Source organism: Chiloscyllium punctatum, chromosome 18 (genome assembly GCF_047496795.1).
Source record: "Chiloscyllium punctatum isolate Juve2018m chromosome 18, sChiPun1.3, whole genome shotgun sequence".
Lineage (NCBI taxonomy): Eukaryota > Metazoa > Chordata > Chondrichthyes > Orectolobiformes > Hemiscylliidae > Chiloscyllium > Chiloscyllium punctatum.
The window spans coordinates 93,911,124-93,934,729 of record NC_092756.1 but is presented as its reverse complement, the minus strand read 5'-3'; the positions used below and the strand labels follow the sequence as shown (position 1 = coordinate 93,934,729).

At 40.7% G+C, this 23,606-nt stretch overlaps 1 protein-coding gene across 3 annotated transcripts; it reads left to right on the top strand.

Annotated features, from left to right (window-relative positions):
• Window positions 1–1,434: 1,434 nt before the first annotated feature.
• On the top strand, window positions 1,435–22,489 carry LOC140489346 (dynein axonemal assembly factor 3-like). Of its 3 annotated transcripts, XR_011963122.1 has the most exons (13): window positions 1,461–1,614; window positions 5,375–5,465; window positions 7,508–7,650; window positions 8,254–8,347; window positions 8,480–8,637; window positions 9,791–9,967; window positions 10,835–10,957; window positions 11,763–11,885; window positions 13,478–13,748; window positions 14,189–14,303; window positions 14,881–15,021; window positions 18,757–18,831; window positions 21,988–22,011. XR_011963122.1 is itself a non-coding variant. In XM_072588809.1 (12 exons), the coding sequence occupies exons 2-12, from the start codon at window positions 5,384–5,386 to the stop codon at window positions 22,133–22,135; spliced, it is 1,509 nt and encodes a 502-aa protein (XP_072444910.1). In that variant the 5' UTR covers window positions 1,435–1,578; window positions 5,375–5,383; the 3' UTR covers window positions 22,136–22,489. The 3 variants fall into 3 exon arrangements, 2 of the variants coding, with proteins under 2 accessions (XP_072444910.1, XP_072444909.1); XM_072588809.1 differs by lacking the exon at window positions 14,881–15,021 and having other exon boundaries at window positions 1,435–1,578; window positions 21,988–22,489; XM_072588808.1 differs by lacking the exon at window positions 14,881–15,021 and having other exon boundaries at window positions 1,462–1,614; window positions 21,988–22,489.
• The last annotated feature ends 1,117 nt before the right edge of the window (window positions 22,490–23,606 follow it).

Below are 23,606 nucleotides of genomic sequence, written 5' to 3'. Positions count from 1 at the left end.
TATTGCATTTGTACAGACAACAGCAAGGGGCTGAAAGACACAAAAGCAGAAAGTGCTGGAGAAACTCAGAAGGTCTGTCAGTATCTGTAAAGAGAAATGCCATTAATGTTTCAAGTTCAGTGACCCTTGCTCAAGTTGAAGAACGAATCACATTTGATTTGAAATGTTAACTCTGTTTCTCTTGCCAGATATGCTGCTGTGTTTCTCTAGCAATTTATGTTTTTGTTTGTTTCAGTTCTCTCGCATCCACAATTCTTTGTTCCATTTATATGATTCTCTCTATGTTACCCTTGGATCTGCATCTTCCTCTTTCTTTGCCTAATGCCCAACAACATTGATCTTATTGAGCTGCTTAAAGAAGGGAGGATCGAAGAGACATTTCATAGTCATACAGTTTTTAACAGCACAGAGAGAGAGGCCCTTTGGCCCATCATGTCTGCACTAGGAATCATGCCTCTATTCTAATCCCATTTTCCAGCACTGGATCCCTAGCCTTGTGAGAAAGAAAAATAATAAAGTAATAATCACCAAAAACCTTAGGCCATTTCTTCGATAGATGAGGAACCATAAGGTGACTCATCAAAGGATTACCGGTAGGCAAAAGTGAGGACTGCAGATGCTGGAAACCAGAGTTTAAATTAGAGTGGTTCCGGAAAAGCACAGCAGGTCGGGCAGCATCCGAGGAGCAGGAAAATTGACGTTTCAGGCAAAAGCCCTTCATCCTGTGCTTTTCCAGCACCACTCTAATTTAAAAGAATTACCAGTCTCTGGTAATGGATGGTCCAGTTCAGTTACTGGTCCAGGAATTGGAAAGTGCAGGATTTTTTAAAAAAATCATTCACATGGTGTGGACGTCACCATCAAGGTTGGTATTTAATACCCATCCCTAATTGTCCTTGAGAAGATGGTGGTGAACCTCTGCAATGTATGTGGTATAGGGAGTAAGTTCCAGGTTTTTGACCCCATGACAGTGAAGGAACAGCAATATAGTCCCAAATTTGTGATTTGGAGGGGAATGTCTTCTCTGCATTGATGCTACCCAGATCTGCTGAGTTTCTCCAGCAATTTCTTTTTTTCTCAGAATTTCACTTCCTGCAGTATTTTGCATTTATGCAGACACCAGCAAGGGCTTGGAAAAGAAACAGAAACAGAAATTGATGGAGAAACTCAGCAGGTCTGGTAACATTTGTGGACAGAGGGAAAAGCAAGAGGTGACTGTATCAAGTCCAGTGACCCTCCCTCTTCAGAACAGCACTGAAAGAACTGGTCCCAAAGGCCTGGGCGCCAGCTCCTCAGCACTCTGAGTCACTACCCGCGGTTGTCCTCACGGTGGTGCTGTTGCTGGGCCCTCCGTACTGCCCCCTGCTGGCCGCCCCTAGGAATTTGTCACGGTCGCCCCGCGAGCTCCAGTTTCAAATCCGTTTTTCAGTTGGGAGCTCGTTGCCAGGGAGACCGCGTCCACTCGTGCCTTCGGCCCTACCCGAGACCCCTGTGATTGGCCCCGCCGCCTTGGTAACAGGGTCGATCCGGCAAAGGATGAGATGCGATTGGCGCCGCTCCCGTCCATCAAAGCTGGCGGTAATTCCATCCGGTTGGAGTATCTTACGACGCGCGGTGAGAACTTGACCGGTTTTAGTATCTTGTTTTAAAAATCCCACGAGGTGCAAAGCAGGGTGTCAGCACCATCAGGAGAATTATTTTCTTGTATACTTTCCGGGCAAGCGGCAAGAGTGGGCCATCCGGAGTGGGCAGCCGCTGGGCGGGTCATGGGCTGGCATTAGGGTCATTGAAAGGTGATGGGGTCAAAAGCTGATATTGGAACCATTGCCAGCTGATGGGGTCAAAGGCTGACGTTGGGGTCATTGACAACTAATGGGGTCAAAGGTTGGCCATGGGTCATTGACAACTAATAGGGTCAAAGGCTGGCATTGAGGTCATTGACAACTAATAGGGTCAAAGGCTGGCATTGAGGTCATTGAAAGCTGATGGGGTCAAAGGCTGACATTGGGGTCATTGACAACTGGTGGTGTCAAAGGCTGACATTGGGGTCATTGACAACTGGTGGTGTCAAAGGCTGACATTGGGACCATGCCAGCTGATGGGGTCAAAGATTGGCATTGGGGTCATTGACAGCTGATAGTGTCAAAGGCTGGCATTGGTGTCTTGGAAAGATGTTGGGGTCATGGGCTAGCCCTGAGGGCATTGACAACTCATGGGGTCATGGCCTGCCAACGAGGTCATTGCAAGGTGATATGGTCGTGGAATGGTGCCAAGAGCATTGAAAGGTGATGGAGTTATGGACTTTTAATGGGGTCATGCAACGGTGATAGGACATGGACTGACCTCAGGGTCATTGACAACAGATGGGGTCATGGGCTGGCATTGACGTAATGGAAAATTGATAGGTTTGTGAGCTGCCATAGGGGTTATTGAAAGACAATGAATCATAAGCCATCAGTACAGTCAATAAAGGGTGATGGGTTGTCATTGGGATCGTGGAAAGGTGATGCAGTCATTTAACTGTGATGGGTCAGGCAACGGGGTCATTGAAAGGTGATGAAGTAATGGTCTTCCACTGAGGTTATGGAAAGATGACTGGGTCATGGACTAGAATAGGCTTATTGAATGGTGATGGGGTCATGGACTATCAGTGGAGTTATTGAAATGTGATAGGGTCATGAGCTTATTTGGAGTCATTGAAAGGCGATGAGTCATGGGATGACATCAGGATTATTGCAAGGTGGTGGGGACATGGGTTTAAGTGGGATCATTGAAAAGTAATGGGCAATAGGTTGACATGGTCATGGAATGATGATGCGTCGTGGACTCACTTTGTGATCATGGGTAGGTGATGGGATCATGGACTGTCATGGGGTCATTGAAAGATTGATAATGGAAGACACTTTGGATCACAAAGATCATATTCTGATGATGGGTTCATGGATACATGGTTGTATACTGTAATGATTGACACAGTGTCCAGAGAAATTGAACTGACAATGAGAATCTACAGTTTGGAGATTGACAGAGTGGTCTAATGGGGTTATAATCCTGGCAGTGGAGCTCAGGTGCATTGAGATGTTTGTATAGTGCACTCTCGCTACCTCTACATGCAGGCCTTATAAATGGTAGGCCGAAAATAGGAGGAAAGGAACTTTCCAGAAAATCAGACCATTGCAGGTTCTAGCATAACAGTATTGATAGCTACAGCTTTTAACATAGAGGGCATCACAAGATATAGGAAATGTGAAAGCTGGATTCAAACTGCATCCTTCATGACTTCTGTATATTGCAAAGTACTTCAAAAGTGTCAGAACTGTTGAAATGGCATCAAACATTTTGGAGAAGAGCAAAGTTTGAAAGATTTTGAAAGGAAGCTAGTGTTTATTGACACTTTTTATATTTTTATCAAGTTTATTTGGAGTTGAGCTGAAAGCTGAAGCTGACCTTTGGACTGTGAGCAGCTGGTTATTTAAAAACAGAAGAGAACAAACTGGTATGTGTTTATGTGGCCAGGCCTGAAAGTTAATTGCAAGCTGATTCCTGTTAAAAGTGCTCCATAGATGCTTCAACTCAGAAGAGGCATTATGCTCAATCAGATGGCAGAAATTTGAAGAGTAGCAGGAGCCTCATAGGGACACAACAGTCTATCAGAGAGAAATCGGAGGTTGAACCGGTTTTTGAACAGTGTTTGGGTCAGGAGGATTTTGGCTGCAACAGTTGCAGGATGGAGGTTTGATAGCTCCCTGGTTGTCTTCTCATTATAAACTTTTGGAAGTTCATAGAATCTCAGTTACAAGATTTAAATGAATAAACCTCAGAACCTGTTGGAAATTATCGACATACAGTGGTATCATCAGAAAGCAAGCACCATATAAGCCCAGGTACCTGTGAGATTATGGATCATGGAAACATCTTAAGTGAACTGGCCAGTTACATCTCTTTTTTTTTCTTTTGATTTCTTTTTGACTAATGGTCTTTGTGAGAGTAGGGACTAGAATCAAAGAAGATTGGGTTTAAATCATAGACATTAATTAGAATACCTTGTAGTAGTTTACCGTTGCTCTACTAAAACTATGGTATTATTAATAAATTGTTAAATATTTTTTTAAAGATATAATCCTCATGACTGGTATCGATTATTTATAAAGTCTGGTTTGTCACCATTGGGGTCAATTTTGAGGATCTTTGAAAGATGTTAATTTTAGTGTTTTGCAACGAGAAAGATAGGGAAGCTGATTTGATTTGGCTATCTGTTTCTGTGTTGTAACAAGTGTCAGAGATGCCTTTAGGAAAGCTGAAGGGATCAGAAAGGGAAGACAAAGCATAGTACTGAAGGATGGACAACAGAAAGCAACAGTACACAGGTGGAGAGCAGTGAGTCCATAGAGGAAGTGAAAAAAGAGTATATTACATTTAATGCATTGGCTAACAGGGAATGAGAAAGTATGGCAGTAATGGACAAGTTACAGTGCGAATAAAGAAAGGTTAGCACAGAAAGCTTTCAAATAATTGACTTTTGAAGTCATAGAAATACGGATGAAGTTGTTAACTGGGCAGCACATCTGGAATGAAGCCAAAATGTGGTTGTTATCATAGCGCAGTGGAACATTTATGCAGTCCATAATGCTGCTAATAAAAATTCAATAACTATATTTTTGTAAATTTAGTACCAAAGGCTAAATAATGTCTTGTTCATTGACCATTTGCACAAATGTGGAGCCAATTAAATTCTAACTAGCTCCCTCACGACACTTTTATCCAAGATTGCTCTGGCACAAATGACAGGCATATGGCAAATGTTGTACCTTTGTAAATTATTACAATAGGCTTGTTCATTTATAAACTTATTGAATGATTCCCCTGTTATTCATAGAAGGAAATTTCAGAATTCGTGGGAGCTGCTAGACTGCCTTATATTACTGTCTCATCACTGACCCTCTGCTAAAGGGCTGGCATAATCTAAGTTAAATATTTGGGCTATGCCTTGTGGATTATGCTCATGAATCTCACATTGCAATTCATGTTCTAACAAAATGTTCTGAAATTATGAGAAGAAATCACCTTTTTTACACTCTTTGAGTATCCAGGATATCACTATTTATTGCAGTTAGTTAAGTGATTTATAATATAGAAACAATATTTTATTTTAACTACAATGATAACATTGTGGCTAAGGAGGGAAACTTAAAACATGAATACATTGAGTTAGCATCAGGGAGATAGAGTTGATGATTACCGAATAACGTTTTTCATAGTTTATTGGAGGCAAATAACTGGAATTTGAATCTGGGAAATAACATTGGAAACTTTTGTTTTATTTGAAGGAGTGTTGCAATATATTTCTTATTACCATTTACTTTTCTTATTCTAGTAACAAAAGATGACAGCCTGTGGCAGTGGGGAGGGATTCGGGGCAGTGGCCTGGTGGGGATTCAGCCCAGCAATGGATTTCCAAGAAAAAGGTGAGAATGATTTGAAGATATTGGCGAAACTTTAAAAACCAGTTTGTATAAATTTATATATATATTTCAGGGCAATGCAGATAGCACTTGTTTTTAAGTGTGGAATAGACTTATTTAGTTTAAAACACCCTTTGTTTTAAAACATCTCCACAATTACAAGATCTCTGCACTCATGGTTACAGCTTTAACTTATTTCTGGATTTACATTTGTTCTGAATCCATACCCAGACTTAACTAATTAAGCAAAGTAAGCATAAATCAGTTACCAGTCTCACACAGTTGAACAGAGAATAATTAAACCATTCACCATTATAGTAATGTATGTCTTTCTTAAAACTCTCTATAATTTTCTCATTGGTTAGAAGTGATTTTACAATCGGTTAATAGTAGAGTTGAGTGGTGGGATCATGGTCATTTAAATGTGCCTGAAAAATGTGTTGCTGGAAAAGCGCAGCAGGTCAGGCAGCATCAAAGGAGCAGGAGAATCGACGTTTCGGGCATAAGCCCTTCTTCAGGAATCTTCAGGAATTTAAATGTGCCTACCTGGTTGTAGAGGTTTTACTTTGGGTCTGGTTGGCAAATCTTGAATGTAATAAAGGAACAGCTCACAGCATGCAGGTAAAGCTCATTTCTTTAACTTCACTTTGACTTCAATTTTTAGCATTGTAAATTAATTTGTATTATGGAGCAGACAGGAAATCAAAGGTGGCATTAGAAAAATTTTAAATTAGTGTTTACTCCAATTCAGAGTAGAGTCTGGGGACAGAAGTACACCTTTGGTGGGTATCACAGACTTCAGGAAGGATTGAAGCATGGGATCAGGCTATCAATATTTATATTTAAAAGGAAATTCCTTGTCTAAAAATCAGAAAAATGTAAATTACTGGCATCCAATAAAGGAAAGAAAAAGGAAATAAACTAGAAATGATGTTGCAGACCCATGGAAAACCTCACTAGAATTGTTGATATAGCATTTTAAGTTGGAGAGGTAACAATATAGTGATTAGTGATTTTAATAATAAATAGATGATGTTTTAACTAGACATACTGTATGCTTTCCAGACAGTAGAGGAAAAAAAAGACAAACACCTGTCTTCCAAACTGTAAAGTGTACAGTATTTAAGTTGGAAATCCTCAATGTTTTCTTCTGCTTTTCACTATAATGACTACAATGCCATGGTCACAAATGCTGCTAATTGCTTATTTTTGAGTCAGCATGGGTAATACTGTAGGTACATTCCGATGAAATGTAGTTAATAAGTTGAGCAATAGTCACAATGGAAGCAAATGTACATTATTATACAATTAGCAATGCCTTCACACTTTACTTGGAGACTATTTTAAACTTTATATATCAAAAACCTATGCAGAAATGGCACTAATTTCTGTATGCAACAGGTTTTATCCAAAGTTATTCCAATTTGAAATGCCTACTCTATGCTTCTGCTGCAGCTATCAGCTCCTTCTCCAGTTTGCTTACTTTTCTCCGAGTCCATACCCAGGCATAACTAATCACAGTGACCATCATTCATAAACAGCCTCACATCATCAATCACAACATAGATGGTAGTGGTTTATTTTGATCTAGATTTTGTTCATTGAGCTCCCATGGAACCATTATATTATATAAATACTTTTCTAAATTCCTCATTCCACATCATTGTGATTTAATCATGATGAATGGTCTGTCTCTGTGGGACATACTGAAATGTAAACTTATATTGCCTCAATAATTCTTCATCATTTGAGACTCAGAGCTTATGAAAGTACTTGAAATAGTGCAGGGAAAAGCCTGACACTAGTTTTGATTAACTGGCAGCAGTTGATTGTATTGTTATAATCAAGGGGCCAGAGAACAGTATCTGCAGCAGCACTGAAAGGATATAGATATAACCTTTCGAGTTCATTGAACTCCCTATCTCAAATGCAGTGGAAAGTTAGGTCTGTATAATCAGAAATGATTTCAGCAATGTTTGCTAAAATTCCTTTTTGCCCAACTCTTCTCATTGCATTTTATGTAACGCTTTGTTCTTTTTTTTCAGGTTTAACTGCTTCATTGGAAGCTCTGAGCTCAAAAGAAGACAGTGTTCCCGAACTTAATATTCTCATGGTTGGTGCTGGAGATAGCCGACATCTCCTAACAACCATTTCCCGAAATCATCACTGGCCACGGAGAAAGATTAATGTAAGTCAAGAACAAGGGGACAGCATAATTTTTAAATATGTTAAAATGTTTCCTTCCTTTCTCTCCTGAAATGTGGATTCTATAAAAATCTCAGACCCTGGATTTTGACTGTTTGGTTAGTGTGTGTCATCAGGCTATTCAGCTCAAGAAGCTGAAGTGACCTTATGTCCATTTATGTCTGCATTTTTCACTAATTCATTTTCAATCATCACTAATAAGCACATAGGTCATTATTTTATCTCCCAAGGAATTGAGACCACTTGGAATTAATATGGGAGAATTACAATTACATTAATATGGCTAGTTTTCCCTGTTGTCATCTCATTTCTTGCTCAACAGTCACAGTAGTCATGAAGAGGTTTGGAGCTCAGCATCTCTTATGGCTGAAGGAGACAGATTTAATAACCATAAATGAACAATTAGTAGCTAGGCTACAGTGACAGACTCCAAGAAATCAATCTTTTCATTTAGTGTGGCTGTTTTTAACACATTCAGCTGCTGGTATAGTCTTATACAATGATCAACATTTGTCTATATCTATTTACATATTTTACAATAGTATTCCCAGTTGGTTAACATTTTTTGTTTTCTTTCTTATGCTAGTTCTACATTGTTGAGAATAATTTGGAGCTTCTAGGCCGACATCTTCTTTTTCTTACCATTGCTTTGGAACCTCCAGAACAGATGGGTTTACGAGGTATGCCTTTATCCACTGCCTGACAGTAAATTAAAACAAACTACTGTATAGTTCAGTAGTAATGGTGCTTTCTTTCATTTTAAATTTTTCTAATGACAGTCTTGAATGTTTTTCCCTTTGCTGTTTTTACAGAAAAGTGTGAACTCCTGCTTGAGTTGTTTGGGAATAGTCTGATACGGAGTCAGACTGCAACCTACCTGCAGGACAAAGCTAACCTCTTCATTCACTATATAACAGATCTTGATTTCCTTCATAAGAAACTGCCAATGATTGACATGTCCGGCCTGAAGGTAGAAAGCTCATTTAGAGCTTTGTTAGTAATTTTCTCTCACATACCCAAACCCCTCCCAAAGCCATACTATTTACATATGGGGACAACACTTCTTTAAATGTTATGACAAATTTGCAATCTATTTGCAATTGGATGCTATTGTTGATATTTCATGGATCTGTAAGAATATTAATACATTGTTTTAAAAATTCTCAGTTCACATTACTCTTACTTAAACATCATAAATAATATGTTTCTTTTTTCCTTATTAACTTATGGGATGTGGGCATTTATTGCCCATTTCCAATTTTCCTTGAGAAGGTGGTATAAAACTTTAAAGATCTGCCTTCTTGAACTGCTGTCTCTGTAACCTACTGAAATGTGAGCCTCCCATAATGTTGCAGTGATTAACTTTGATTAGTTTGGTTCTTTGAGCTAATTTGTCTCCTTTCATATTTTCCATGGACAACATTTGAAAGAGTGAGCATATGTTGAAACAGATCAGAATCAGATTGTGTTTTACACAAATGTAGATGTACAACTTTTTCCTGACCAGACCTTCCATATCTTCGTAGCCATTCCAATAAATCTGGAGATTAGTATTATTTACTTTTCCTCTCATTCTCCTTCTCTTTTCCAAATCTATGAAGGTTGATTTCATTGTGTTTCCCTCTGTTCTGTTCACAATTGTCTCTGTTCCACTATTGTATATAGGTTGATACAACGGTTAATTTATGCATCCACCCTCCTCTGTCTGGCTGTGAGCTTTCTATCAGGTAGTTTTCAGATTATTCCCATGGCTAGTCTTCCAAGGTTCTTGTGAACATTTGCAATTTGAACCCCATAATTAAAGTTTTTGTTCACATAAAGTGAATAGGTTAGGTTGCTCTCTCTAGTAAAACCAGTTCTCTTCAGCTTCAAAGTGTCGTTTGGATTCAACCCAAGCTTGAACATTATATAGAAGGAAGATTGCACCATAAGTCATCCAGGGATTTACTGGTTGCATGTTACCATGGCTTCCATGAGCAACATGCTAAATGAATCTTTTAGATGAGATCTTTAAAGTTTTATACCGTGATAGATAAGCAATTTAACAAGAGCTTTTTGAAATAAATGAAATTCCTGTGAGAATTTGATTTTCAATTTTAGGATTCTTTCTTGTACCTTTGCAGTTTAAAGAGCGAGATCAGTTGGAAGCAATTTTTAAATTCTGGAGGAATCCAGATCAGAAGATCTTTCAGATCAATCGGTTGTGGGATATGCGAAACAGGCAATACTTGGGCAACCGATATGACTCTAGGATCGGTGTTTATGATTGGGACTTACATATGAAATTGTATGAGCGAGGGGTGAGTATTCAGTTCACAGGATGATGCACCACTTCAACATGTTCTCCATTTGTCATGCATTAAAACCAACTAAGATATTTGGTGCTCAGAAGACACAGAATTTTCTCATTCATTATAATAAATTTCTCATGTTTAAGATATGAATCTAATTCAAATTTCAGTAGTTATAAATAGGAAGATGACCTGCAGCAGATTGATTGCCAAAATATATTCTGAATGAATTAACATTTTGAATGTTTTTTAGGTGTTTGGTGTAAATATGGCATTGCTGTAAGCCTGCTGATCTGACTATCACTTTGCATTTGGACAATGATAGCAATGGTAATGACAGTTTAGGGCACTTTGGAAAGCAAGAAAATCGGCTTGGTGGGGAACATTGACTTTCTTTGCAGTGCAGATTGAGATGTTGGGCTACACAAAACTAAGACATTGCAGGACCACCATTGGTAGGGAGTGAAATGAGAATGAACACTTACATTTTCCACTGAACGTTTGAACTTAGGAAAGTTTCAAATGGGAAATGTTGATGCACAAAGTATGTGTAGAACTAAGATTTTTAACATATTACTGATCAACTTGCTTTGATGTTTCACTGGGAAACCAAGGTCACTTATCACTTTCAGGTAAGGCAGTGTTAGAATCTGGGGAATAATTTAGTCATGACACGCAAACACAGAAAGAGTCTCTTTTTTTCAAATCGTTGATTTCATTCTTATACTTCCATTGTAAAATTCCTATATGTGGCTGATCTTGCAGAAAGCTTTCATTCCCACAGGTTTTTATTTCATTTTATCAGAACTGAATCATAAATGACTACTGTTGTGTATTGTCTATAATAGGATTTGTAATAATTTTGTCATCTTACAGGCTCGTATAATAAACAATCGACAATACTATCAATGGAGAGATAAAGGCTTGGCATTTGAAGTTCGTGAGGGTCTATATGATGTTCCAAACAAATCTCTGGCTTCTGGGCTGCTTATGAATTACGTATGTTCAACTATAAGTCCTATGTCTGCTTTGTAAATATAGTACAATCTTGAAAAAAATAGATTTGGATAGAAAGCAAAAAAGCATGTAAATAACTTTTATATGAGCAGCTAGCGTTTCATTGGTATTTGTAAGGGAGCAATGATCATATAACATTACTGTTTTTTAGACTATGAAGTTAACAATTTAGTTGTGTTGCCCTGTAAAAGTTGGGTCAGGTGTACCAACCGGGCCAACTCCCAAAGTACTTAACTTTCAGGTTATCACGTTTTCCACTCATTCCATGTCACAAACCCTTGAATGAAGCTATCAGATGGTCTTTTTCTTCTTCCATGTCACTTACTTGATAGAAATGCACACATTAGTTGAGCTTTGGAAGAGGCAGATCAGGAAATGTACCCATCATGAAGGAAGGAAAATAATTTACTTGTAATTGACACCATAATTTTTCTGAGGCAAGGAACTGGGTGAATAGAAAAGCTGTTGTTCAGGATCATACAGAAAGAGGAGTAAAGATGGTGAGGCCCACAGACAGTGAAATCATAAAAAGAAAAAGACAGGCCCAGTGGAAGTAAAGGCTCATTGAGAGTGGGAATAAAACTGACGCCATAAACAGAAGATCAGAGTACTATGATAGCCATGAGGATACTAATAGGAAGAGAAAAGACAAAATTAAAAACTAGGGAAAAAAAACAAAGATGCAATGATAGGAAGTAACAGAATGTTACTTTTATCCATCACAACAATAGCAGAAATTTATTATTTTTTCTAAACTCCTCGACAGTATTACATTGTCTTTTTACAGAAAGGGGAGAAAGTTCCTGCGCGTGGCTACTGGGGAGATATTGTCACAAGCCCATACATCGCATTTGGAATTGAAACAGAAGAGCAATCCCTTCTAAAGACAGCAAATGGTGTCCATGTAAAGGTGACAAATCAATCATTCTACTTTACTGCCATTATGATAAGTTTCTCACTTTAGGAATCCCATTAGAGCATAAAGGAGCTTGATATCTACGTGATATCTCAGTGTTTAGAAACCCTGCTCTTGGAGTTATAGTGAAATGAATGCGAGTCTCAATTCCACCACACCAGAGTGACATTTGTTTCCGAGGACCCAAAGTGTCCCTCAACCTATCATAACGCCAAACTAAGGGCATGTTTATGCCATAGATCCATGCCCCATAGAAACTGAGATGTCAGTGAATTTCAGCTACCTAGTGACAGAAAAGGGATCATATCCCCAAATGATTTCTACATATATCAAACTTTTAAGTACAACAAAAACAATGTTGCTGGTAAAGCTCAGCAGGTCTGGCAACATCTGTGAGGAGAAATCAAAGTTCACGTTTCAGGTCCGGTGACCCCTCCTCAGAACAGGTTTTGAGGGTCACTGGACCTGAAGTGTTAATTTTGATTTCTCTTCACAACGGTTGCCAGTTCTGCTGAGTTTTTACAGCAACTTCTGTTTTTGTTTCTGATTTACGCATCTATAGTTCTTTAGTTGTTTTTTAAGTACAACATATGTTTTCTAAAATGAACACATGAAGACTGAGGATCTAAACTCAGTGGCTCTCTAAAATCCTTATGTGAATATTGAATGTGGTACCTGAAGAATGTTGACGGAACTTTACAGCAACACTTCAAAGGGAGAGTGTGATTCAAAAAATGTAATTGCGACCTTGACTGTAGACGTGACATGAACCAAAAGCAAGGTAGTTATGGCTAAAAGGCACATTTGTGTTTTGCTCTTTCATGAAAACACAAGAAAGGACGTTAAAATCCAACTGCAAACCTTGATCCCTGTATGCTACAGAGCAAGAGTGCTACCTTGTGGTTCAACTGTGCTAAAGTATGTTGTGAAGGGACACAGCTGACAATTCTCACTAGATACACTCTCATGTCTAGATAAAAAGAGAACAAGTGCATAGTAAACCCTTGTTGAATGAAACTGGACAAACTCTTTCATCTAACTGCAGAAACAACTATTCAACTGCCAAAACCAGCAGTACCAGAATCACACACCTTAACAGCTGCAATATTTGTCAATTCAAAAGGACAAACTAAACACAGATCCATATATTCTTTTTATATTTTACATTTTGGGCTCATTTATACTCAGTGTATGTCTGTCACATATCAGTATTACTGGCTCATACCTTAGTAGATAATAAACTCAATCTTAACTAAAAAAAAGGTCCAGGTTAAATTGGCACCTTTTAAAACATAAATACATTTGAGCTAGGCGAATGTATCCATGAGGCAAGGAATCATTTCGAAATTAACCTTGTTGCAACCAATCGGGGGTGGGGGGGGGGGGGGGGGTGGTGCGGTGGAATTGAATAAAAAATGGTATACGGTTTGGCCATCCTCACCCAGACTCATAATGAATTGACGAGGCATAAGCCGAGCATCAAAATAATAACTGCTCATGGCACATCTCCACATGTGCATAATTATATCATTTGGTGTGTAATAATGGGAATACATTTTTAAAATGATCATATTTCTGTTCTGTAGACAGCACAGGATATCTCTCAGTATAACATAACAGCCTTGCTCCATGAACTGGTTGCTAAGGAGAAATATGCACTGCCAACAGAAAAGGCCACCTTGCATGAGATTACAGAAGAGGAGGAAGGTGGAATGGAGAATGACTCTTCTAACATAAAAAATGAATCGACTCATACACATCAACATCCAGAGATTGTGACAGAGGAAGGAACAATGAAGCAAAGCAATGATTTGGATGACACAAACTCCAGTGGAGGCCACTGTGCAGCCGAATACGGTATGGTTTACACAAAAGCTCAGGAACATAACCCACAACATTAAGTTTATGGTTTATTCCTGTTAATAACTATATATGTCATAAAATTAACTGTTATCTTTGATTTAGACAAGTTACATATTTAAGAAATGAAATGAAGATTCCTTATATGTTGACTTCTATGATATATCTCTGGGTTAGTTCAAGACATCAGTAGAGTAACCATGTCAAAAACCTACTTTGCTCCCATAACTTATTTCAGATTTCATGGTGTAAGAGTAAAGGTTGAAGAAGGCAACGTTAACACTCACTTTGTTTCCACAATCATTGTAAAATTTGTTTTTTTTTATGATTAGTTCACCTGTGGTTCTGATAGCATCTGTATTCTACATTTGTTGCCTTGGGTAGATCTAAGAACGTTCTAGTTACTCAACTCTTTTTTTTTTTCTTTGTTTCCTCAGATTCCCTCCCCTTGCCTGATGTAAAGATTCATTTCCTACCAATGAACTGTGTAACAGAGCTTCATAAGAAGAGCAATTACTGTGAGAGGTTTAATGTGATCTACTTTTCTTGCAGGTAAACTGGAGACGGTGAGCCAGAGTTTTGCTATTCAGAAAGGTACTATGTAGCACAAACAGGAAATTTTCTTACTTGGAAAACTTATCTCCTTTTAAAAAGGGCTTCCCACGCCATATCTTTCATTCCGGCAGCCATTGAGGTGGAGGAGTGCCAGGTAGCTGGGTTAGAAAATCAGCCTTGCTCCTCTGAGACATCAGCTTATTTGTGTAAAAGGCTGTCAGACCCACTAGTCCTCACCTCACCCCCTGAGTCCATAATACTCTTATGCCTTCACAATACCCCATATCGATATGCACTTCTGTGCCCTCTAGGGAGATGGCAGTGTAGTGACAATGTCATTTCACAAGGAATACAGAATACCAGATTAATGGTGTTTAATAGGATGTAGGTTCAAATCCCACCATGGCAGATTCAATAAAAATCTGGAATAAAAGTTGTGGTCTAATGGTGATCATGTAACCACTGTTTACGGGTAGCCAACCATTAATGCCTTTTAGGGAAGGTAACCTGCTGACCTTAGGTGGTCTCATCTACAGCAATGTGGTTGACTCTTAACTGCCTTCTCTGTGTTTAGGGGTGGGCAATAAATGCTGACCTAGCCACCAATGCTCACATCCGATGATTGAATTTTTAAAAATCCGATGCACCATCACAACCCCGTGCCTCCTCCGTAGTCATTCATCCAATGTCGACTTGACAGATCCCAGGAATGAAGGTGAGTTGGGTAAAAAAAAATGTCATATCCAAGCCACCCCAATGACTGGAGGAAGAATGCCTCATCTTCAACCATACAGCATCAACATTGACTTCATTCGTTTTCAAATTTCCCCTTCCCCCAACCTCATCCCAGATCCAACCCTCCAACTCGGCACTACCCTCTTGACCTGTCTTACCTTTCCATCTTCCTCCCCACCTGTCCGCTCCACCTTCCCCTCCGGCCTATCACAATTACCCCACCTGCATCAACCTATCTCCTTCCCAGCTACCTTCCCCTCAGCCCCATTCCCCATTTATCTCTCAGCTCCCTACCCCCTCCACATTCCTGATGAAGGGCATATGCCCGCAAAGTTGACCCTCGTGCTCCTCGGATGCTGCCTGACCTGTTGAGCTTTTCTAGCCCCACACTTTTCAAATAGAAGAGAGCTCTCTATTTTTAGTTGACACAGGAAATAAACTCCCATTCATAAAATCCAGTCAAGAAATTTAAATCTCAAGTATTCAATCAGATTTTAAAACTAACAAATTTTTATTTACTCACCACATCAAAGACATGTCATCTTTTAATACCTGCTCAAAACTGTCAACCAAATGTGTACTTGGCTGCCTGGTTAGATAATTGATTTGGGAGCTTTTGAAACTCAGCCAAACATTCACAATGAGCTCAGCTGTAGTAACAGTCTTTGGGAAATATTAACAATGAACTCTGTTGAAACTGCAGAATGGGATGGTTATTTTTTTCTGAAGGTACAGCAGATGGCCTATCAATAAATGTTTCCCCAAGAATGTTTTTTTTTCCCTCTAACAGATGTATGCATGAGTTTGTTTTTCATTTTTAATGGGCTAGGGATTGAATTCACTTCAGATCCTTTCCATCCCTAAAGACCATTTATACCACTTGCAGAAAATGATCATTCCCTCACTGTGGGATAAGGACTGTGAATCAGTAAAATAAGGTCTAATGAAATTCAGCAATAATTTCAAATGGCTAAGTGGCCACATGGTTTCCCACCTGTGTGATTACTTCACACCCGACTTTGTAAACAGAAATAGAATCTGTTGGAAATGGGACTACAATATCTGGGTTCTGCCCATCATCTTTGAAGACTCTAAGTGTATGACCCTTTGTGTTTTATTTCTCTGTACATGTACGTTGTAAATAGTTACTTAGAGTCATAGAGATGTATGGCATGGAAAAAAGACCCTTCAGTCTAACTTGTCCATGCCGACCCAGATATCCCAACCTAATCTCGTCCCATTTGCCAGGTCTTGGCCCATATCCCTCCAAACCCTTCCTATTCATATACCCATCCAGATGCCTTTTAAATAATGCAATTGTACCAGCCTCCACCACTTCCTCTGGCAGCTCATTCCATACAAGCACCACCCTCTGAATGAAAAAGTTGCCTCTTAGGTCCCTTTTATATCTTTCCCCTCTCACCCCAAACCTATGCCCTCTAGTTCAGGACTCCCCCCATCCCACAGAAAAGACTTTGTCTATTTATCCTATCCATGCCCCTCATGATTTTACAAACCTCTATGAGGTCACCCCTCAGCCTTTGATGCTCCAGGGAAAACAGCCCCAGTCTGTTCAGCCTCTCCCTATTGCTCAAATCCTTCAACGCTGGCAACATCCTTGTAAGTCTTTCCTGAACCCTTTCAAGTTTCACAACATCCTTCTGATAGGAAGGAGACCAGAATTGCACGCAATATTCAAAAGTGACCTAACCAATAACCTGTACAGCCGCAACATGGCCTCCCAACTTCTATACTCAATGCTCTGACCAATAAAGGAAAGCATACCAAATGCCTTCTTCACTATACTATCTACCTGCGACTCTGCTTTCAAGGAGCTATGAACCTGCACTCCAAGGTCTCTTTGTTCAGCAACACTCCCTAGGACCTTACCATTAAGTGTATAAGATTTGCTTTCCCAAAATGCAGCACCTCGCATTTATCTAAATTAAACTCCATCTGCCACTCCTCAGCCCATTGGACCATCTGATCAGGATCCCATTGTATCTTGAGGTAACCTTCTTCACTGCCCACTACACCTCCAAACTTGGTCTCATCTGCAAACTTCCTAAGTATACCTCCTATGTTCATATCCAAATTATTTATATAAATGACAAAAAGTAGTGGACCCAGCACTGATCCTTGTGGCACTCCACTGGTCACAGGCCACCAGTCTGAAATACCATACCCTCTGTATTCTACCTTCAAGCCAGTTCTGTATCCAAATGGCTAGTTCTCCCTATATTCCATGAGATCTAACCTTGCTAACCGTCTCCGATGGGGAATCTTGTCGAACGCCTTACTGAAGTCCAAATAGGTCCCCTCAACAGCCCTGTCCTCATCAATCCTCTTTGCTACTTTTTCAAAAGTTCACGAGACATGATTTCCACGCACAAAGCCATGTTGACTTTCCCTAATCAGTCCTTGCCTTTCCAAATACGTGTAAATCCTGTCCCTTAGGATTCCCTCCAACAACCTGCCCTCCACCAACATCAGGCTCACCGGTCTATAGTTCCCTAGCTTATCCTTACCACCTTTCTTCAATAACGGTACCACGTTAGCCAACCTGCAGTCTTCTGGCACCTCACCTGTGACTATCGATGATTGAAATATCTCAACAAGGGGCTCAGCAATCACTTCCCTAGCTTCCCACAGAATTCAAGGGTACACCTGATCAGGTTCTGGGGATTTATCCACTTTTAGGCAAAAATGAAGACTGCAGATGCTGGAAACCAGAATTTAGATCAGAGTGGTGCTGGAAAAGCACAGCAGGTCAGGGAGCTTCCGAGGAGCAGGAAAATCGACATTTCGGGCAAAAGCCCTTCATCAGGAATAGATTTTCCAGCACCACTCTTTATCCACCTTTATGCATTTCAAGACATCCAGCACTTCCTCCTCTGTAATATGGACATTTTTCAAGATGTTACCATCTATTTCCCTACATTCTATATCTTTCATGTCCTTGACCACAGTAAACACTGATGCAAAATACTTGTTTAATATCTCCCCCGTCTCCTGTAGCTCCACACAGAGGCTGCCTTGCTGATCTTTGAGGGGCCCTATTCGCTCCCTGAATGGCTTAACTCCATTAGTGCATATTTTTGCAAACATTCTGATTTCCTTTTATGAGCCCTTTATTTCCTATATTCTTCCATGACACTTAATGTGGAGTCCATTCTCTTTGCTTTGTTATGATGTTGCATTTTCATCAGCCCACTCAGATCCCCGTAATCCCACATCTACTTTGGTTAACCCACCAAGCCTACACATCCCTGGACACTATGGGCCAGTCCACCTAACCTGCACATCTTTAGACCATGAGAGGAAGCCTGAGCACCCAGTAGAAAACCACACAGTTACAGGGAGAACATGCAAACTCCACACAGTCACCTAAGGTTGGACTCAAACCTGGGTACCTGGTGCTGTGAGGCAGCAATGCTAGCCATAGAATCACTGCACTGTCTTCATTATCTTGAGCTTCCTGTTTGTTTTTTATTTACTTAGTGCAATGTGATATCACTGGCTAAGCTATCCCTTAATGGCCAGATTCCTCCACAGTCTGGAGTAACGTGTAGATCAGACCAGGCAGTAGTGAACCAGATGGGTTTTATGACAATAGTGACATTACCACTATACCACCATTCTTTCATACTGTTACTGGTGATTTCTCTCTTTCTATTGCTGTTCAATAATCTCTCTCTAATATTTTCTCCCCCAGTATGCTTCACCAGTTAAAACCAGAGTTGAAGCAGATTGCTGCACTACGAGCAACTCTCATAGTGGAACTACCAAAGTAAGTTTTTTTGTGGCTTCTGATATTTCCCTTAAAGGGTCCTTACTCTGATGGCTGACAAGACTTTTAATCATTTTCAACATCCTTACAATGCTTTGGTACCTTTCATAGAGTCATAGAGATGTACAGCTTGGAAACAGACCCTTTGGTCCAACTCGTCCATGCCAACCAGATTTCCTAAATTAATCTAGTCCCATTTGCCAGCACTTGGCCCATATCCTTCTAAACCCTTCCTATTCATATACCCATCCAGATGCCTTTTTAATTGTCCCAACCTCCACCATTTCCTCTGGCAGCTCTTTCCATACATGCACCACCCTCTGTGTGAAAAGTTGCCCCTTAGGACCCTTTTAAATCTTTCCTCTCTCACCATAAACCTATGCCCTCTAGTTCTGGACTCCCCCATTCCAGGGAAAATACCTTGTCTATTTCCCCTATCCATGTCCCTCATGATTTTATAAACCTCTTAAAAAAAAAATCACCTCTCAGCCTCTGATGGTCCAGGGAAAACAGCCCCAGCTTATTCAGCCTCTCCCGATAACTCAAACCCTCCAATTCTGGCAACGTCCTTATAAGTTTTTTTCTGAACCTTTCAAGTTTCACAACATCCTTCCTCCAGGAGAGAGACCAGAATTGTACACAATATTCAAATGAAGTTTTTTTTTCAGTAAAATTGGTGGCTACCTCTCCAGGATGGAGATGAGAATTTACTTTTCTCTCCAAGGTTTTTGCAGCTCTGGAATCTCTGTGAGAATGTAAACAGTTAAAATTAAGCAGTCAGCCAATGTAGAGCTTCTACTGCTCATTCAGCAATAATCACCTTGTCGTAGTATTGGTGTCAAAGGTTACTTGCAGCAGCTAGTAAAACTCCATGCTTCCAAGTGCTGGAAAATCCAGTTGGCTTTGCTGAATATCTGTACTGTGAAATCAGGTAAATATTGTCAATATACATATACTGTACGCCCTCCACCTCCTCCATGACTTTCATTTCCCCGGCACCCAACCCTCATCCTCACCATGGACATCCACTCCCTATACATCTCTATCACTATGATGAAGGCCTCCAAGCCCTCTGTTTCTTCCTCTCCCGGCGTACCTACCAGTACCCTTCTTCCTGAAGAAGGGCTTATGCCCGAAACGTCGATTCTCCTGTTCCTTTGATGCTGCCTGACCTCCTGCTCTTTTCCAGCAACACATTTTTAAGCTCTAATCTCCAGCATCTGCAGTCCTCACTTTTTCCCTTCCACTGACACACTCATTTGTTTGGCTGAACTGGTCCTCACTCTCAATAATTTCTCCTTTTGAATCATCTCATTTCCTCTAGACCAAAGGGGTAGCCATGGGCACCGCATGGGCCACAGCATGCCTGTCTCTTCATCGGGTATATGGAACAGTCCATCTTCCGCAGCTACACTGGCAACATTCCCCACCTTTTCCTCCGCTACATTGATGACTATATTGGTGCCACCACGTGCTCCCACAAGAAGGTTGAACAGTTCAATAATTTCATCAACATGTTCCACCCCAACCTTAATTTCACCTGGACCATCTCAGATACCTCCCTCCCCTTCCTGGACCTCTCCATCTCCATCAGTGGTAACCAACTCAACACGGACATCTGCAAGCCCACCGACTCCCACAGTCCTCTCTGGACTACACCTCCTCTCACCCTGCCTCCTGTAAAAACGTTATCTCTTATTCCCAATTTCTCCGCCTCCATCGCATCTGCTCCCACAAGGATCTGTTCCACCACAGAACACACCAGATGGTCGTCTTCTTCAAAAACTGCAATTTCCCCTCGCACATGGTCGATGATGCAATCCAGCATATCTCATCCACTTCCTGCACCTTAGCCCCCAAACCCCACCCCTCCAACCACAACAAGGACAGAACCCCCTGGTCCTCACCTTCCACCCCATCAACCTGCAGATACATTGCATCATCCTTTGCCATTTCTGCCACCTACAAACAGACCCCACCACCAGAGATATATTTCCCTCCCCACCCCTATCTGCATTCTGTAAAGACCATTCCCTCCGCGACTCTCTTGTCAGGTCCACAGCTCCACCAACCCACCCTCCCCTCCCAGCACCTTCCCCTGCCATCGCAAGAATTGCAAAATCTGCACCCACACCTCCCCCCTCACCTCTATTCAAAGTCCAAAAGGAGCATTCCACATCCATCAGAAATTTACTTGCACTTCCACAAAAGGCATTTACTGTATCCATTGCTCCCAATGCAGTCTTCCCTACATTGGGGAGACAGGACACCTACTAGTAGAATGCTTCAGAGAGCATCTCCGGGACACAAGTCCAAAGCAAAACACCTGTGGCCAAGCACTTTAGCTCTCCTTCCACTCCACCAAGGACATGCAGGTGCTGGGTCTCCTCCATTGCCAAACCCTAACCACCCAAAGCCTGGAGGAAGAACACCTAATCTTGTGCTTTGGCATCCTCCAGCCACATAGGATTAATGTGGATTTCACCAGTTTCCTCATTTCCCCTCCCCCCACCTTATCCCAGATCCAGTCTTCCAACTTGGCACTGCTCTCATGACCTGTCCTACCTGTCCATCTTCCTTCCCACTTATCCACTCCACCTTCCTCTTCGACCTATCAGCATTACCCCCAACTTTATCTACTTATCGCACTCTCAGCTACCTTCCCTCAGCCCCACCCTGCCTCCCATTTATCTCTCCACCCCCAGCTCACAAGCCTCATTCCTGATGAAAGGCTTATGCCCGAAACGTCGATTCTCCTGCTCCTCGGATGCTGCCTGACCTGCTGTGCTTTTCCAGCTCCACACTCTCAACTCTGATCTCCAGCATCTGCAGCCCTCATATTCTCCTCCTGTACAATGAGCTGTATTTCAAATAAAATTGCTCATGATGAGCTACAAGTATCTGACAGACCCTTAATCAGGTTTCAGAATAAATACCTCAAGTAAAAAAAGTTTGCTATGAACCACTACCAGATTTATGAAAACATTAGACTTACCTGTATTAGTACAATATTAACAAATACTTTTCTCAACAACTTTTATAGAGACTTTGAAATGTTCCTCCTGTACAGGAACAAGTTCCTGCTTCTATGACTGTGATTTACTTTGGTTGGAGAGGAGATGTAGAAAATTAAGTGTCATGTTTTTGTCTCACCAGGTTTATACTAGATCTGCGCAAGGAAGTGATGACTAAGTTTGCCAGCCGTACAATTGAAATGGCAAAGGAGGCAGGCTTTGTGCCTTTTGGGAACATAGATGAGGAGAAGGACTCCTTTGCACGTTTTGAATTAAAGGATGGTCCATAACTTTGATTTAGCCAATGTGAGGCAGGTGTTAGCTGAGCAAAACAGAAGTAGCAAACATTTCTGTTATCACATACTGATTTTTCCTAATGCTTTTAAAAATGGAGATGATAATGGAACATTCTGAAGAGAGCACATCAGATTTTAGCACATGAACTTCATCATAAAACAGCCAGCTGAATGGATTATCAATTTAAGCTTGTGGTGCTGTGATTATTGTTTATTACAATTTCTGCACCAATAGACTAGGTCTGACAGTAACTGTATAGGCTGAAAACATTTCATTCTAGTTGAATGTTTCCCAGTTGTTCCACCAAAGTTGACTAAAGTTGTTTAGGACGAAGGCTGAAAATGTGTTGCTGAAAAAGCGCAGCAGGTCAGGCAGCATCCAAGGAGCAGGAGAATCAACGTTTTGGGCATGAGCCCTTCTTCAGGAATCATTCCTGAAGAAGGGTTCATGCCCGAAATGTCAATTCTCCCGCTCCTTGGATGCTGCCTGACCTGCTGCGCTTTTCCAGCAACACATTTTCAGCTCTGATCTCTAGCATTTGCAGTCCTCACTTTCTACTCCTTATTTAGGACTAAGTCGGGTGTCTCCTAGGAAAGGAATATAAGCCCAATATCAGGGACTTCCACCTGCCTTCAGCTTTTCATCTTTATTTTACTTCCCAACCTTATGTTCTTAATTCCCTTCCCCTCTCTCTCTCCTGCGTTATGTCTTTTATTTGATCCCTGCCTGTGAATTTCTCTTGGGACGTCTTGCTAAGCATGAGGACAGCCAGAGAAATGAAACTTAATGCTCCAAGAATGAGGTGTCTCCATTCTGTAGTGCCTCCTGTGCTACTTTTAAGTACAATCAGAAATATTGCCAGAATCCATACATCCTGTCAGATTCCTTGGGGACAATTGGCTGAATGGCTGGTTTGCAATGCAGAGTGACACCAACAAGATGGCTTTAATTTCTGCACTGACTGAGGTTGCCATGAAGGACTCTCCTTCTCAACCTCTCTCCTCACCTGAAGTATGGTGATCTCCAGGTTAAACTATCATCAGTTGTCTCTCTCTCTCTCTCTCGCTCTCTCTCTAATGACAGCGCAGCCTTATGGTCCTCTAGGGTGATGGTGATTTCATTTACCCTTCATTTATTCAATTAGGTTATTATTTGCCTATCTTAATTTCTTATTACCTTTATTGAAGGCAAAATAGGCTTTACAAAAGTGTTCGTACTTCGTGGTATAGAAAGGAGCAGGAGAATCGACGTTGTATTGTTTTGAAAGGTTGACAGGTTTCTTCATTTAAGATTTATACAGGATGAGGTGACCAGACAGCAGAACTTCTATGTCATCACTTTCTCAGAGTATTCAGAGTGGAAACAATATTTACATGTCGATGCATGGGTGTAGTCATTCGGTTTTTATATTTCTGTTTCCTCTTGTGAGCATTGTAAGTGACTCTGCTACTTATTTATCAGCTA